Source organism: Rhinatrema bivittatum, chromosome 12 (assembly GCF_901001135.1).
Source record: "Rhinatrema bivittatum chromosome 12, aRhiBiv1.1, whole genome shotgun sequence".
In the NCBI taxonomy this organism is placed as follows: Eukaryota; Metazoa; Chordata; class Amphibia; order Gymnophiona; family Rhinatrematidae; genus Rhinatrema; species Rhinatrema bivittatum.
In genome coordinates, this window is record NC_042626.1 from 4,937,845 (window position 1) to 4,952,929 (window position 15,085).

Consider the following 15,085-nt stretch of genomic DNA (forward strand, 5'->3'; position numbering starts at 1 on the left):
TCACTCGATAGAGGAATTAAAATTCTTTATTATTAAAAAGATCAAACTTCAGTTTGGGGGTGATTTATCAGCTATTCTAAGACGGGTTGAACAACGTTATATTTTCAATTGGGGGACTGTGAGTCCACATGGACTCAATGGTCCAATCGAGTGGGGGGCTTTTATTAAATAATTGTAGGGTTGGAAGTTACTTTTTGTTGCAGTCTATTGGTGATCCTATTGGAGGGCTTTGGTGTTGATTTGTTGCGATAGGTTGATTGTGTGGTTCCCTCTGGTATCTGTAGCATCGGATTAGGGTTGATGAGTGAATTCATTAAAGTTCTTTAATTGGTAGTTGCGGCGGTTGAGGACTATATATAGAGCAGGCAAAGTACTGGGTGTGTAGAATGGAGATCCTTGCAGAAAGGAAGTGATGATGTCACTTCCACTTTTTGAAGGTATGTGGTGGTAGCGTTTGTTCAGGTTGTATGCTGTCTCTCATTTCTTACATTTCTTAAATTTTGATGATTGAAAATCATGCTTGTGGTTTGCAGTTTTGTGACCTATTTGAAGAAGTGATATGAAGCTTTGATGAAGTTCAAGTGAATTAAAGATTTTTGAAGAAATTCGTGTCTTGGATAACAATTTTGGTGTGTCCCGTGGTTGGACGCACATGGTAAGGATTTATAGTTAAAAATGATGTGGTGTTATTTGTTTTATGTGGATGAGGTAAATGGTTATGTTTGATTGTTGCAGGGATATTAGACGTTTCCCCTGAGGAAGCCTGCTTGTCAGGTGAAACGGAGATCTTCGTCGGGAGTAGTATCGGGAGTAGTGACGGGTAGTACTCGAGTGAATTGCATTATGGCAGTGATTACTGAAGGAGAACTGTGAAGCTCAAAATCATGAGAATTTAATGGAGGAGAGCTGTGAAGCTGAAAGCTACGAGAATTTGCACTCAGAAGCACTTTAATACAATATATGGGAAGATTCATTTGAATGTTATATTGTTTATAAATATTCTCTGCCTATATGACGTTCATGTTTGTGATGTTTTTAAATGTATGACTGTACATGTGGGTTTATATTAAGTTGTGTCTTTCTTCTTAAATAAATGTGTGTTTTAAATGATTTATGTTATATGATATAAGGTTCTCCTTATTTGGGTAATTGCTCTGAAACTCTGGCAGGAGTCTGTCAGGAGGCAGTTCCTCCAGGGAAGATGCAAAGCCCAGTAGCATGAACGAACGAAGAACGAGATTTCTCCTTTCAGGAGTCTCCAGCCCTGGGTTCAAAGGAAGCTCATAAGAAGAGGAGACCCTGCACCACTGGTGCAGAGCAAAGATTTTGTTTTGAACAAAATAAGCTTTCTATATAGCAGCTTAGCTCCATAGAAATTGATGCTATAGCATCAGAAAAACTTTGCAATTAAAAAAAGATCAATTATATGAGTAGTTGTGTGTCAGATTATGTGTGGTGTTTACATATTGAAAGAGTGGGCTTCAGTCACTCCTCACGGTACAGTGCAACTGTGATAAAACCCAGAAACACATCCCTGACTGCTGCGAAGAGAAACAACTTTTTAAAACGAACCTTTTAAGGAAAGAATTGTGCCATTTTCTCAGGTTTAAACATTTTTATTTGAGAGTTGAATCATCGTATATGCAGGGCTGGTGGAAGGGTATTAGGTGCCCTCACCCTCTCTCAAGCCTTGCAGTGCCCTCCCAGTGCCCAGCATCCCTTCCTTCTATCTCCCTGTCTGCTTTCTCTCCTCTCATCATCTCCCGTTCACATCAGCATCTGCCCGCCTCCTGGCCAGAATCCAATCTCCCTCTCTCTGCTCCATCCTCACCTGCCCAACACCGTCTCTCTCTCTCTCTGTCCGCTCCATCCTCACCTGCCCAACACCGTCTCTCTCTCTCTCTGTGTCCGCTCCATCCTCACCTGCCCAACACCGTCTCTCTCTCTCTCTCTGTCCGCTCCATCCTCACCTGCCCAACACTGTCTCTCTCTCTCTCTCTGCTCCATCCTCACCTGCCCAACACTGTCTCTCTCTCTCTCTCTCCGCTCCATCCTCACCTGCCCAACACCGTCTCTCTCTCTCTCTGTCCGCTCCATCCTCACCTGCCTAACACCGTCTCTCTCTCTCTCTCTGTCCACTCCATCCTCACCTGCCCAACACCGTCTCTCTCTCTCTGTCCACTCCATCCTCACCTGCCCAACACCGTCTCTCTCTCTCTCTCTCTGCTCCATCCTCACCTGCCCAACACTGTCTCTCTCTCTCTCTGCTCCATCCTCACCTGCCCAACACTGTCTCTCTCTCTCTCTCTGCTCCATTCTCACCTGCCCAACACCGTCTCTCTCTCTCTCTCTGCTCCATTCTCACCTGCCCAACACCGTCTCTCTCTCTCTCTCTGCTTCATCCTCACCTGCCCAACACCATCTCTCTCTCTCTCTGTCTGCTCCATCCTCACTTGCCCAACACTGTCTCTCTCTCTCTTTGTCTCTCCGCTCCATCTTCACCTGCCTAACACCGTCTCGCTCTCTCTCTCTCTCCGCTCCATCCTCACCTGCCCAACACTCTCTCTCTCTCTCCGCTCCATCCTCACCTGCCCAACACTGTCTCTCTCTCTCTCTCTGTCTGCTCCATCCTCACCTGCCCAACACCATCTCTCTCTCTCTCTCTCTCCATCCTCACCTGCCCAACACCGTCTCTCTCTCTCTCTCTTTCTCCGCTCCATCCTCACCTGCCCAACACCGTCTCTCTCTCTCTCTACAAATCCCCCATCCATCCTCTTTCATTACTCACATCCACCCAACGTCCAGCCCCTTCTCGCTTGTGGCACCTGCAGGTTTCTGGGGATTTTGCTGGTCCCCCCAAAAAACAAAACATGGTGCTGGTTTACACAACCACTGCAGAGGGGCTGGGCATCGTGCCAGTAAGGACCAGTAAAGGAAGTCTCCCATCTGGCTGTCCCAGTGCTGCTGACCTTGGAGAAGAGAGTCTCTGATCATTGCCTGAAAGAGGAGAGCAAATGTAAAAAAGGACTGAAGAGATTTCCAGGGCAACGACAAAATGCAATGGCACTGACCCCAAATTTCATTTCAGCAGGAAAAAGCCCAAAGCTAAAATTCCGAGCGGGAATTCCAAGCAGTCTTGGTGTTGTGTGCTGAAAGCTGGTTCCTGCTCCCTCTGGAGCCTTTGTATGAGCTCGGGAGAGAGTTTTATTCCTCAGAGGCCCTGAAAGCTGTGCGTTATGTGTTTGTATATTTTTCACACTTCATTTTGTGCTGAAATTAAACTAAGGCAATAATTTTAGAATTAAGCCATTTTTCCGAAGCTGATAAGAGCTGGAAGATTTCTTTAACTTCAAAAGCCCTGCCACTGGGCTGGCTGCTTTCCCCTCTGGCCCACCCCCGGCCCGGACGGCCGAGCAGATAAGTTTTCACCTCTGAACTAACAGCCAGGTTCTGTATGTAAGTCTGCTGCAGTTCTGCCACAGGTTTGCTCCTCCTCCAGGCATCAGTTTGCAGTTGTCATTATCAGATGTGAGGCATTAGATCAGAAATGAAACATAGCACAAAGAACGCAGAGAAGAGGAAACAGATCGGGAGAAATCCGAATGGGAAGCTGCCTCTTGTTAGCACTGGGGATGCTGATGCAGGAAAGCCCGTCGGGAGGGCTCTGCCAGTAATTCACCGTTCTGGGCTGCAGAGTCCTTAGCACATCCCCACATGACGAACCTTTACAGGAGCGGGCATGAACCCCATGCAAGCAGACCCCAGCCTGTACATGTGGGTAAGGCCCTGCCAGGAGGCAGAAGACTCATCCCAGGATTGTCTTTATCTTAAAGAGTGAAATAGCAAGAATGGCCTCTGGGCAGGAAGGAGAAGGACTGAGCTGTATGAGGCTGCTTTTACATTTTAACCTCTTGTAATAAGTGCATTTCCCTTAGACTCTGGTTTTGTTTGCCTGGAGGAGGCTGCGGGCTCCAGGGAGCAGGGAGGGACGGTCTCTTGTGTGTTTCTGTGCAGCACCGCAGAACTGCATAATATGTAGGGGCCACATATGGGAAATGTTTCTTCTCAAATAAAAATGGGACAATCCCATCCTTGCCACATCTGGGCCTGGTGCAAGGCTGAGCTAATGTCTGCAGAGCTCCACAGGGCAGGCGTTTTCTTGCTGTGTGCCCCCCAGGTAAGCTCATCGGGCAGGCACCTGCTGCAGCAGTGACTAAGGCACTGGCCAGGTTTCGCACTAAACTGTTAGTGAGAAGGGAAACACTACAGAGGAGCGTTCCCATCCTTTTCCAGTTATTTATTTTGCAGGGGTGGGGCAGTGTGCATTACTGGATCGTGTTTCCACTCCCTAGAAATGAACCTGGCAGGGCACGATGGACAGAAAGCTGGATTCCTCTGTATGGATTTTAGATTTATTTACTTGCTTTTCCAAATCCAAGCACAAGGCAAGTTACAATCGGGTGCATTTGGTAGGTCCCTGCCCCGGAGGGCTTACAGTCTGATGCAATAGAGAGTGATGTCACAAGGAGCGTCAGTGGGACTCGTCCTGCTTTCCCAGTTCTCCACCGGACATCTCATGGGGCTGTCGGGCGGGTGTATGTTTGTGTGTTGTGGGGGTGAGGGCACAGACTGTGGCTGATGGTGCATCACTAACTGCTGCCGCTATGGACACTTTCAGGCTGTCGGCTCCTTCTCCCGGGATGTGTGCGTACTGGTGGGACTGTGCAGGAACCCTGCTGGTCATGGCAGCTGCCTCCTGCTGGTGCTAATCCTCAGCATTTTCCACATCAGACTCAGCAGGAGAAGAGGTGCAGTGTCCCGCTGTCATGGGAAACGCACTTCATTCCAGCTTTGGAGGAGAAGTGCGAGTCGTGCAAATTAGAATTCCTTTTCCTTCTGTGCCTTTGGGTGCGCTCTGCAATGTTTTGCCTTTCCTTGACAGAGACTCACTCCTGCAGCGGGAATAAAGGCCAGGACCCAGCCCGAATGCCAGAGAAGGCCTCCTGCTATCCCGGACGAGCAGCAGACCAGTGAGTCCCAGCCCTCAGTACTCATCTGGCGCTTAATGAAGGAGGAAAGGGCGTCCTTCTGTCCCCCAGAGATAAAGACATGGTGAGCCCCCCACATGTTCCAAGCAGCCTCCCTGGCAAGGTGTGCAGGTTACCCCCTTCCTTCACTTCCATCCTCTGGCTCTGCGCCTAAATGGTCTTTCAGGGTCTCTCACACTCTGCCGCTCCTTCTCTCTTTTCCCCCTCACCCTCTCCTACACATTCTTGCTTCCTTTATCAACCCTCGGGGTGACAAACAAACAGCCCCTGTCTTTCTGCAAGTGACAGTGACCCATCCTCCGAGAGCTCGGACAGTTCAGGGAGCAGCTGTGAACCTTCGGGCCAGGTGGGTAAGAGCCTGAAGCTAAGACTGCAGGAAGAGTGAGTGATGGGAGCGGAGACCCCCAGCAGAAGGACTGATGAGGTCCGGCTTTCTCCCCCAACTAGGCCCGGCCCACAGAAGACGTCACCTACACCGGCATCGTCCTTGCAGCTGAGAGGCGGAAGGCAGCCTATGTCTCAGACTACGTGAATGTAAATCCCCAGCAAGAGAGGGGCAAGCTCAGTACCTGCCTGAGTCCTCTTAACCCTTCCGATGAGATTGTCCAAAACAAGCCCAGCCCTAAGAACTGATCCAGCAGGAGGAGGCATTTACCGCAAGGTTATTGGATTGGAAATAACTGTGAGGGGATGGATTTAGTGCTATTACCAGCTGAATGTTTGCTTATGGGTGGGGCGGGAGCAGGGTTAAATTTTACAGGACATTTGACAAAGAAATGGGAGACAGAAACGGTTATGATGTCACCTGCTACGCAGCCTCATCGTACCCTGACTTTGACATCTCCCCGCCAGCAGAGGTCTTCTCACAGCTCACCCAACAGCCTGTGGTGCAGCCTCCTCACCCCCAGGAATCCTCAGCGAACCTCGTCTCCTCCTCCTCACCTGCACCACAACCAAGCCTCAGCCTTGCCAAACCCTCCTCACTTCCACATCAAGTTGCTCTTGGCTCCATGCCCTAGCCACTATTGCCTTGCTTCTCGGGGCCTTGCCTTGCCTAGTCCCTAACTTCCTGTATCGCTGCCTTCGAGCCTTTATGTTCCTTGTTGTCTGGCCCTGTCCTGTCTTGTTTTCATCCAGTCTTTGTCTGCACTCAGGCCTCAGTTCCAGTCCTCGCCGGCATTCTCTTCCTGTCCATGCCTTGCCCCAGTCTTCCCAGCCTGTCCATGCCTTGCCCCAGTCTTCCCAGCCTGTCCATGCCTTGCTCCAGCCTTAGCCTGTCCATGCCTTGCCCCAGTCTTCCCAGCCTGTCCATGCCTTGCTCCAGCCTTAGCCTGTCCATGCCTTGCCCCAGTCTTCCCAGCCTGTCCAAGCCTTGCTCCAGTCTTCCCAGCCTGTCCATGCCTTGCCCCGGTCTTCCCAGCCTGTCCATGCCTTGCCCCGGTCTTCCCAGCCTGTCCATGCCTTGCCCCAGTCTTCCCAGCCTGTCCAAGCCTTGCCCCGGTCTTCCCAGCCTGTCCATGCCTTGCCCCGGTCTTCCCAGCCTGTCCATGCCTTGCCCCGGTCTTCCCAGCCTGTCCAAGCCTTGCCCCGGTCTTCCCAGCCTGTCCATGCCTTGCCCCGGTCTTCCCAGCCTGTCCATGCCTTGCCCCGGTCTTCCCAGCCTGTCCATGCCTTGCTCCGGTCTTCCCAGCCTGTCCATGCCTTGCCCCGGTCTTCCCAGCCTGTCCAAGCCTTGCTCCAGTCTTCCCAGCCTGTCCATGCATTGCCCCAGTCTTTCCAGCTTGTCCAAGCCTTGCCCCAGTCTTCCCAGCCTGTCCATGCCTTGCCCCAGTCTTCCCAGCCTGTCCATGCCTTGCCCCAGTCTTCCCAGCCTGTCCAAGCCTTGCCCCAGTCTTCCCAGCCTGTCCAAGCCTTGCCCCAGTCTTCCCAGCCTGTCCATGCCTTGCCCCAGTCTTCCCAGCCTGTCCAAGCCTTGCCCCAGTCTTCCCAGCCTGTCCATGCCTTGCCCCAGTCTTCCCAGTCTGTCCAAGCCTTGCCCCAGTCTTCCCAGCCTGTCCAAGCCTTGCCCCAGTCTTCCCAGCCTGTCCATGCCTTGCCCCAGTCTTCCCAGCCTGTCCAAGCCTTGCCCCAGTCTTCCCAGCCTGTCCATGCCTTGCCCCAGTCTTCCCAGCCTGTCCAAGCCTTGCTCCAGTCTTCCCAGCCTGTCCAAGCCTTGCCCCGGTCTTGCCAGCCTGTCCATGCCTTGCCCCGGTCTTCCCAGCCTGTCCAAGCCTTGCTCCGGTCTTCCCAGCCTGTCCATGCCTTGCCCCGGTCTTCCCAGCCTGTCCAAGCCTTGCCCCAGTCTTCCCAGCCTGTCCAAGCCTTGCTCCAGTCTTCCCAGCCTGTCCAAGCCTTGCCCCAGTCTTCCCAGCCTGTCCATGCCTTGCCCCAGTCTTCCCAGCCTGTCCATGCCTTGCCCCAGTCTTCCCAGCCTGTCCAAGCCTTGCTCCAGCCTTAGCCTGTCCATGCCTTGCCCCAGTCTTCCCAGCCTGTCCAAGCCTTGCCCCAGTCTTCCCAGCCTGTCCAAGCCTTGCTCCAGCCTTAGCCTGTCCATGCCTTGCCCCAGTCTTCCCAGCCTGTCCAAGCCTTGCCCCAGTCTTCCCAGCCTGTCCAAGCCTTGCTCCAGTCTTCCCAGCCTGTCCATGCCTTGCCCCAGTCTTCCCAGCCTGTCCAAGCCTTGCCCCAGTCTTCCCAGCCTGTCCAAGCCTTGCCCCAGTCTTCCCAGCCTGTCCAAGCCTTGCCCCAGTCTTCCCAGCCTGTCCATGCCTTGCCCCAGTCTTCCCAGCCTGTCCATGCCTTGCCCCAGTCTTCCCAGCCTGTCCAAGCCTTGCCCCAGTCTTCCCAGCCTGTCCAAGCCTTGCTCCAGTCTTCCCAGCCTGTCCATGCCTTGCCCCAGTCTTCCCAGCCTGTCCATGCCTTGCCCCAGTCTTCCCAGCCTGTCCAAGCCTTGCCCCAGTCTTCCCAGCCTGTCCAAGCCTTGCTCCAGCCTTAGCCTGTCCATGCCTTGCCCCGGTCTTCCCAGCCTGTCCAAGCCTTGCCCCGGTCTTCCGAGCCTGTCCAAGCCCTGTCCCGGTCTTCCCAGCCTGTCCAAGCCCCTGCCCCAGTCTTCCCAGCCTGTCCAAGCCTTGCCCCGGTCTTCCCAGCCTGTCCAAGCCTTGCCCCGGTCTTCTCAGCCTGTCCAAGCCTTGCCCCGGTCTTCCCAGCCTGTCCAAGCCTTGCCCCGGTCTTCCCAGCCTGTCCAAGCCTTGCCCCGGTCTTCCCAGCCTGTCCATGCCTTGCCCCGGTCTTCCCAGCCTGTCCAAGCCTTGCCCCAGTCTTCCCAGCCTGTCCATGCCTTGCCCCAGTCTTCCCAGCCTGTCCAAGCCTTGCCCCAGTCTTCCCAGCCTGTCCAAGCCTTGCCCCAGTCTTCCCAGCCTGTCCATGCCTTGCCCCAGTCTTCCCAGCCTGTCCAAGCCTTGCCCCGGTCTTCCCAGCCTGTCCAAGCCTTGCCCCGGTCTTCTCAGCCTGTCCAAGCCTTGCCCCGGTCTTCCCAGCCTGTCCAAGCCTTGCCCCGGTCTTCCCAGCCTGTCCATGCCTTGCCCCAGTCTTCCCAGCCTGTCCAAGCCTTGCCCCAGTCTTCCCAGCCTGTCCATGCCTTGCTCCAGACTCGCCATGATGTTCTGCTGCCGCAGAGTCCTGCTGGCCACCAAACTCCTAGGGCTCAAGCTGCGGGGGAGGAGGCTGGTTAGGCAGACTTGCCCTGCAGCCCTGTGCCACTCCGAGGTTGGTGTTCCCTACATCCAGCCAGGAAACATTCTGAACAAGGAAAAGGACATTTTGGGGTGTTGACGCCCTGATTGTAGCAGTCATCCCACTGTTTTCCCAAGGAGGTCTCAAGTCCCAAAACAAACGCACACCAAGTGGCTCTCTAGAAAGCTTGGAAGAGGGTTTATAGGAATTCATTGCGAGAGGATGGCGGAGAATATTTATTCTGTCAAAACGATGATGGAAAGAATGCACAAGAAAATTGTAGGAGGATTTATAGCGAAGCATTATCCGCAGTATAAAATGGCTTTGGCCTTCACTGGGGCAAATTTACGGAGCTTTTCAAGAACCAGGTGGGCACAAGCTTAAAAGAAAATGTGTAAAGAGAAAAAGAAAGGAAGTGAATGGCGATGCTCCCTTTATTAAACTTCTAGCTTTGTCAGAAAATGAGAAGCAGGCACGACCTCCCCAGTCCTAGGTCGGGGCCTTGACCCCGGTGCAGAGAGAGGGAAGGGTCAGTAGGTTCCCAGGAAGGGCCACCCCGGGATTATTACGCACACAGCGAGGAAGCTAGAGGAAGAGGCAGGGAGCGCGCATTAGCAAAATCGGGCCCCAATCCCAGCCCAGCCCCGTCCTGCTGTTGCTGCTCCCGAAACTGTAGAAATGTGTAACAAATGCGACTATAAGTGGATGAGATAAACTTTCCTCATTCCTCTAGCCCTTACTTTCACCGTCATAGAGATCTGCCAGTTTTTAATTATAATCATCGATGTTATCCATGAAGAAACCTGTTTTGAAAATTTTTCAAATTGCAAATAAAAATTACTTAAGCTTTCATTAAGAATGTGCTCATCTTCAAGACAGGACTGTGGCAGCGTTTCGTGTGCTCAAATGGCCATGTCCCCCGTGCTTGTCGGCGTCCCCATCCAGGTAAGACCTCTGCCCTCTGCCAGACGGCATCGCTACATGAAGGTGAAAGTAAGGGCCAGAGGTCTGGGGATGCCTTGATAGTTTACCTCCTGCCTTTACAGATGCAGCGTCACATATCTGGAGTATTTCTTTTTCACCTTTTCAGGGTCACTTGATTTGGGTAGGCTCCCAAAATTGTGCCACTCTAGCTGGGCTGGCCTTGCCGTCCTAGTGCTTCCAGCAGCCCTGGCGTGAGGGTCGCACAGGGCACACGTCCCGCCAGCAGAGAGCTGCTTTAAGGCTTAGTAATAAAGGTGAGCCCCCAAAACTGCAGCTGACAAAGCAATTAAATAAATGTATGGGGAGTGGCCATCAAATCCTATCCAGCAGTGAATGCACATATGTTATGTCTCTCAAATCGGTTATAGTCATAGGTCACCATCATTAGCTGCAAGAGCGGGAGATAATGCAGTTAAAAAAACCCCAAAACCTGTAGAAAAGCAAATTTAGAGATCTTCTGGACTTTTGGGGGATTATCCTTATTACTGATTCAGTTGTCCCTGTTTTAAGACTTAAAACATTTGTGGCTACTAATATCCCATCCTTTGGTTTAGAAGGGTTACTTCCTTCTTAAACATAACTGGATGCAGAGGTGGATAAACAGCAAAATCAAAAGGAAAGTTACATGAAGGAGGGTGCGAGCCCCAGATCTCATGGGACAGAGACCCTGAAATATTCTGCCACAGCTTTAGGCTGAGGTCTGTCAGTTTGTGTCTGGTGGCAAATTGATGATTTCTCTGAGGCTAAGAGAAAGCTGGCTGCTCACATAATCCTCTCATTAGTGTTGGACAGCTCGTTAAGGGGTAAGAGTGGACTTTAATCTCTCCGCTCTTTAAACGGAGTTCATTAATCATGATCAGACCGACTGCTGAGGGGGTCATTGTAAGCCTGGCTACTCCCCACCGCCAAGACTACTCAAAATTCTTCTTGTAATAACGAGCGCTGGGGGGATCCTAATAAAAGCATTTTTAATAGCAGTGGTCCTGGGGTGTCAGCCAGAGCCACTCATGAACTTCTCAGCTTTCAGGTAGATGTGGAAATGCCACCTGGCTTGTTGTCATGTCTGGGTCATTGTGAACAGCTGGAGAGCTCTGGAGAACCTGTGATTTTCAGAAGGTGTTCGACAAAGTCCCACACGAGAGGCTTCTAAGAAAACCAAGAAGTCATGGGATAGGAGGCGATGTCCTTTCGTGGATTGCAAACTGGCTAAAAAAAAACAGGAAACAGAGAGTAGGATTAAATGGTCTGTTTTCACAGTGGAAAAAAGGTAAACAGGGATCTGTACTTGGACCAGTGCTTTTTAATATATTTATAAATGATTTGGAAAAGGGTACAAGTGAGGTGATCAAATTTGCAGATGACATAAAATGAATTTAATGTGGACAAGTGCAAGGTGAGCATATAGGGAAAAATAACCCTTGCTGTAGTTACACGATGTTAGGTTCCATATTAGGAGCTACCACCCAGGAAAAAGATCTAGGTGTCATAGTGGATAACACATTGAAATTGTCGGCTCAGTGTGCTGCAGCAGTCAAAAAAGCAAACAGAATGTTAGGAATTACTAGGAAGGGAATGGTGAATAAAACGGAAAATGTCATAATGCCTCTGTATCGCTCCATGGTGAGACCGCACCTTGAATACTGTGTACAATTCTGGTCGCCGCATCTCAAAAAAGATAGAGTTGCGATGGAGAAGGTACAGAGAAAGGTGACCAAAATAAAGGGGATGGAACAGCTCCCCTATGAGGAAAGACTAAAGAGGTTAGGGCTGCTCAGTTTGGAGAAGAGACGGTTGAGGGGGAGATATGATAGGGGTCTATAAAATCATGAAAGGACTTGGTTAATGTAAATTGGTTATTTGATCTCTCAGCACTCCATGAAGTTAGCAAGTAGCTCATTTAAAATAAATCAAAGAAAATTCTTTTTCACTCATAGCATAGTTAAGCTCTGGAATTCATTGCCAGAGGATGTGGTTACTGCAGTTAGTGTAAGGGGGTTTAAAAAAGGTTTGGATAAGTTCCTAGAGGAAAAATCCATAAACTGCTATTAATTAATAAGCAATGGTAGCTTGAGATCTATTTAATGTTTGGGTACTTGCCAGGTTCTTATGTCCTGGATTGGCCACTGTTGGATATAGGATGCTGGGCTTGATGGACCCTCGGTCTGACCCAGTATGGCAGGTTCTTATGTTCTCATTAGAGTATGTGGCATCTCCAAGCCGGCCTCTCTATCAGCAGGGAGCACATTCTTAGAAAGAGAGGGATGCAGAAATGGCCGGAGTGTCCTAGGTTTGGGTTTTTTTTTTTGTGTGCAGACAAGCAATGAAAGGGAGACACGACAGGGACTGGAGCAGAGAGTCAGGGTTTAGGGATCAAACCTTGGGTCAGAAATGATGAAGTTCTGGGTCCTCCTGGCGATTGCCTCGTGTCTGGGAGATGCAGCCTGGGCAGCCCCATTAAAGAAGCCCTGACTCGGTAATGGGGTCGTCGTAAGGGGGGCTTTCCGTCTTTCTTTCGGGCTCCTGGCTGGTGATGGGCCGGTGTGGGAGGTGGGTCAGGATGGTGTTCCTGCGGCTGGACAGGCTCCCGTTGGAGCCCTGCCTCTTCAGCTTGGACTGGAAGGTCCGGCAGCAGGGAAGGTGCCTCAGACTGCCCTGCAGGAGGTGTCCATTGAAGAGCAGGTAAATCCAGGGGTTGCAGCAGCTGCTTAAACTGGCCAGCAGCATGGTGATGGTGAAGGCAGTGTCCGAGGACTCTGGAGAGAGAAGAAGATAGCACCTTTTACAGAAAGTCAGCTCACAGTCTGCCTGGCAAGTGAGGGCAGAAGCTTTACCCAACCATTTCTCTCCTGCTCAGAGGAGGAGCTGATTTCTCTTTAAAATGTTATAGATATTTATATAATGTTCGCTAAGCAGACCTGACTGATTTCATGCCATGGATTACTTGCCCGTCAAGAAAATAATAACCAAGAAAAGAGAGAGAGAGAGGGAGTTCACCTCTCTCTCTCTCTGCAGATTTCATGCCTGTAATGTTTCTTGTAAACGCAGCCAGGCCCCCCCTAGCCAGATCCTCCCGACAAGACTGCACGGCAGGGTAATATCTGACTGACACCTCTGCTGTGCAATGCATCCATTTCTATCTCTTCCCATCTATAATCAAATCACCTGGGAAACGAGAGGAAATGAACAGATTGGAACCTGCAAGTTTTCTTTTAAAAGACAAAGGACCCTGCTTGCTTCGGGGTAACTGCACTGCTTGAGGATGAGCTGAATGCAGAATGGAGCTCCCGCCGGCACCAGCACGAGGTGCTGCTCTCTGGTCCTACCCCTGACTCCAGAGATCCCCGGGGTGCCCCGGGATGCTGGGACCAGTTTGTCCCCAGTTTCCCATCTGTTTTCTTGCATAAATTACTGGCACCGAGAAACAGCCGTATCAGAAAGCAAAGACTTCCCGGAGCACGAGGAGCTGCCCTGGTGCTGGTTCTCCTCGCCGTGCCCGGAGCGAGAGCTGTGCTCCTTATTCAATGTAAACGCACCCGGGTCACTCGTGCCAGTCTTACCTTCATTGGGCGCCTTCTCATCCCAGACCGACCACATCTGGACGCAGAAGAAGGGCGACCAGCACAGGATGTAGGCCAGGACAATGACAAAGGTCATCTTCGCCGTCCGGATCTTGGCCCTGGAGATGGTCCTGACACTGCTGACCCTGGAAGGCAGTGCCTGGCTACTTTGCCTCCCCTTCTCAGCCCCACAAGCCTGGGTCTTGCCTTTCAGGTTCCTGCAGATCTCCCAGCAGATCAGGCTATAGCAGGCCAGGAGGGTGGCGACGGGGATGATGAAGATGGAGAAGGTGGTCCAGGTGATGTAGGCCCTGGCTCCCCAGGGAAACCTGAAATCGGCCCAGCAGTCGGTGACCCCAGAGCCTTTCTTGACTTCTCTCAAGGAAAAGATGAAGACCTGGGGCGTGCTGAGGAGGCCGCTGACGAGCCAGGTGCCTGCGATCATGAGGTGGGCCTGCCTGCTGGGCTGCTGGAGGGTCCTCAGAGGGTGGCACACGGCCAGGTAGCGGTCCACGCTCATCACCACCAGCATGTAGGTGGAGGCGAACATGCTCAGCACCTGCAGGTATTTGACTGCCCTGCAGAGGAAGTCGGAGCCCACAAATCGGAAAGTGATGTCCCAGATCAGCTGGGGGAGGACCTGGAAGACGGCCACCCCGAGGTCTGTCACGGCCAGGTGCAGGATGAACAGGTGCATCCGCGTCATTTTCTTCCCCAGCCTGTGCATGACTCGGAGGACCCCCAGGTTGCCCACTGTGGTCACTGCCAGGATGGTGGCCAGGACTGCGACCTCCGCCTTGGCCAGCTCTTCATCCCGAGGGTCACCTGGGTTCTGGGACGACTGGTTCCTCTGGAAGGTGAGGTTTGGCACTGGGGTCCCCATGCTCCCCAGGCTCTCTTGCGACAGGGTTAGATATGCTTGGAGCTAAGAAGTGGCCTCGAGCTGTTGCTCCTTTGTAGGTCGAGGCTGAGTCCGATCGCTGCTTCCCACACCGAGACGGGAGCGTTTGCTTTCCCCAACCCTGAGTGCCCTGCTAAGCCAGAACTGAGGACGATTCCCCTCCTCCTCGGTGCAGCTTTATAAGGGGGGAGCTGAGCCCTGGGAGCTGGTTGGTTGCTTCATCCATCAGTGCTTGCCAGGGCTTCTCCCGCCCACCGTCTCTCTCGGAAACTTTCCCGGCTTCCTCGGCACTTCTCCTCCGTTCTCGGAGGAAACGCAGCCTCTTTCTCTTTCGGGTTGCACTGCATGCATTTTGCGCTTTCCAGCTCATTTTTCTGGTTCTAATTTTGGGTGGCTTATTCTGTGCCTGCCACTGTGCTGCAGTATTCTGCTTGCATATGGTTCTCTGGGGCTCTTTCTCCAGTTTTCTCAGAAGGAGATGCATTGGGGTTCTAGGGCCCATTAGGTAGGTAGGGTTGCTGCTGGTAGTTACAGCTGTTTTGATAGGGTAGCTTTGTGAGATAGGTTCTGAGTGTTTCTGTTACCTCTAATGTTATAGAGGGGACACCAGAATTTAAATATTCCTTTTTGAATGCAGGCAGTGTTGTAGTTTACCTCATCTATAGGGTCCTTTGTTTTCAAATTTTCCTGGGGATGATTAATCTGTGTTTATTATCACAAGAACAAAAACGGGAGAAACCAGTGGAAAAATGACTTCTTGTTGATCATTTTCGTTCTTGTAGTAATAAACACCGAGACCTTCCTGGGGAAAAGTAAAATAAAAGTTG

General features: G+C 51.7%; 1 protein-coding gene and 1 long non-coding RNA gene across 2 annotated transcripts; one reads left to right on the plus strand and one right to left on the minus strand.

Annotated features, from left to right (window-relative positions):
• Positions 1–388: 388 nt before the first annotated feature.
• On the plus strand, positions 389–1,411 carry LOC115074550. Its single transcript, XR_003852270.1, has 3 exons — positions 389–437; positions 534–655; positions 736–1,411. It is a non-coding gene; the product is annotated as an uncharacterized LOC115074550 (long non-coding RNA).
• Positions 1,412–12,189: 10,778 nt separating this feature from the next.
• Positions 12,190–14,240, minus strand: LOC115074240 (vasopressin V1b receptor-like). Its single transcript, XM_029573536.1, has 2 exons — positions 13,358–14,240; positions 12,190–12,553 (listed from the first exon to the last, which is right to left on the minus strand). Exons 1-2 carry the CDS (start codon positions 14,238–14,240, stop codon positions 12,255–12,257), a joined length of 1,182 nt encoding a protein of 393 aa, XP_029429396.1. The 3' UTR covers positions 12,190–12,254.
• Between the last annotated feature and the right edge of the window lie 845 nt (positions 14,241–15,085).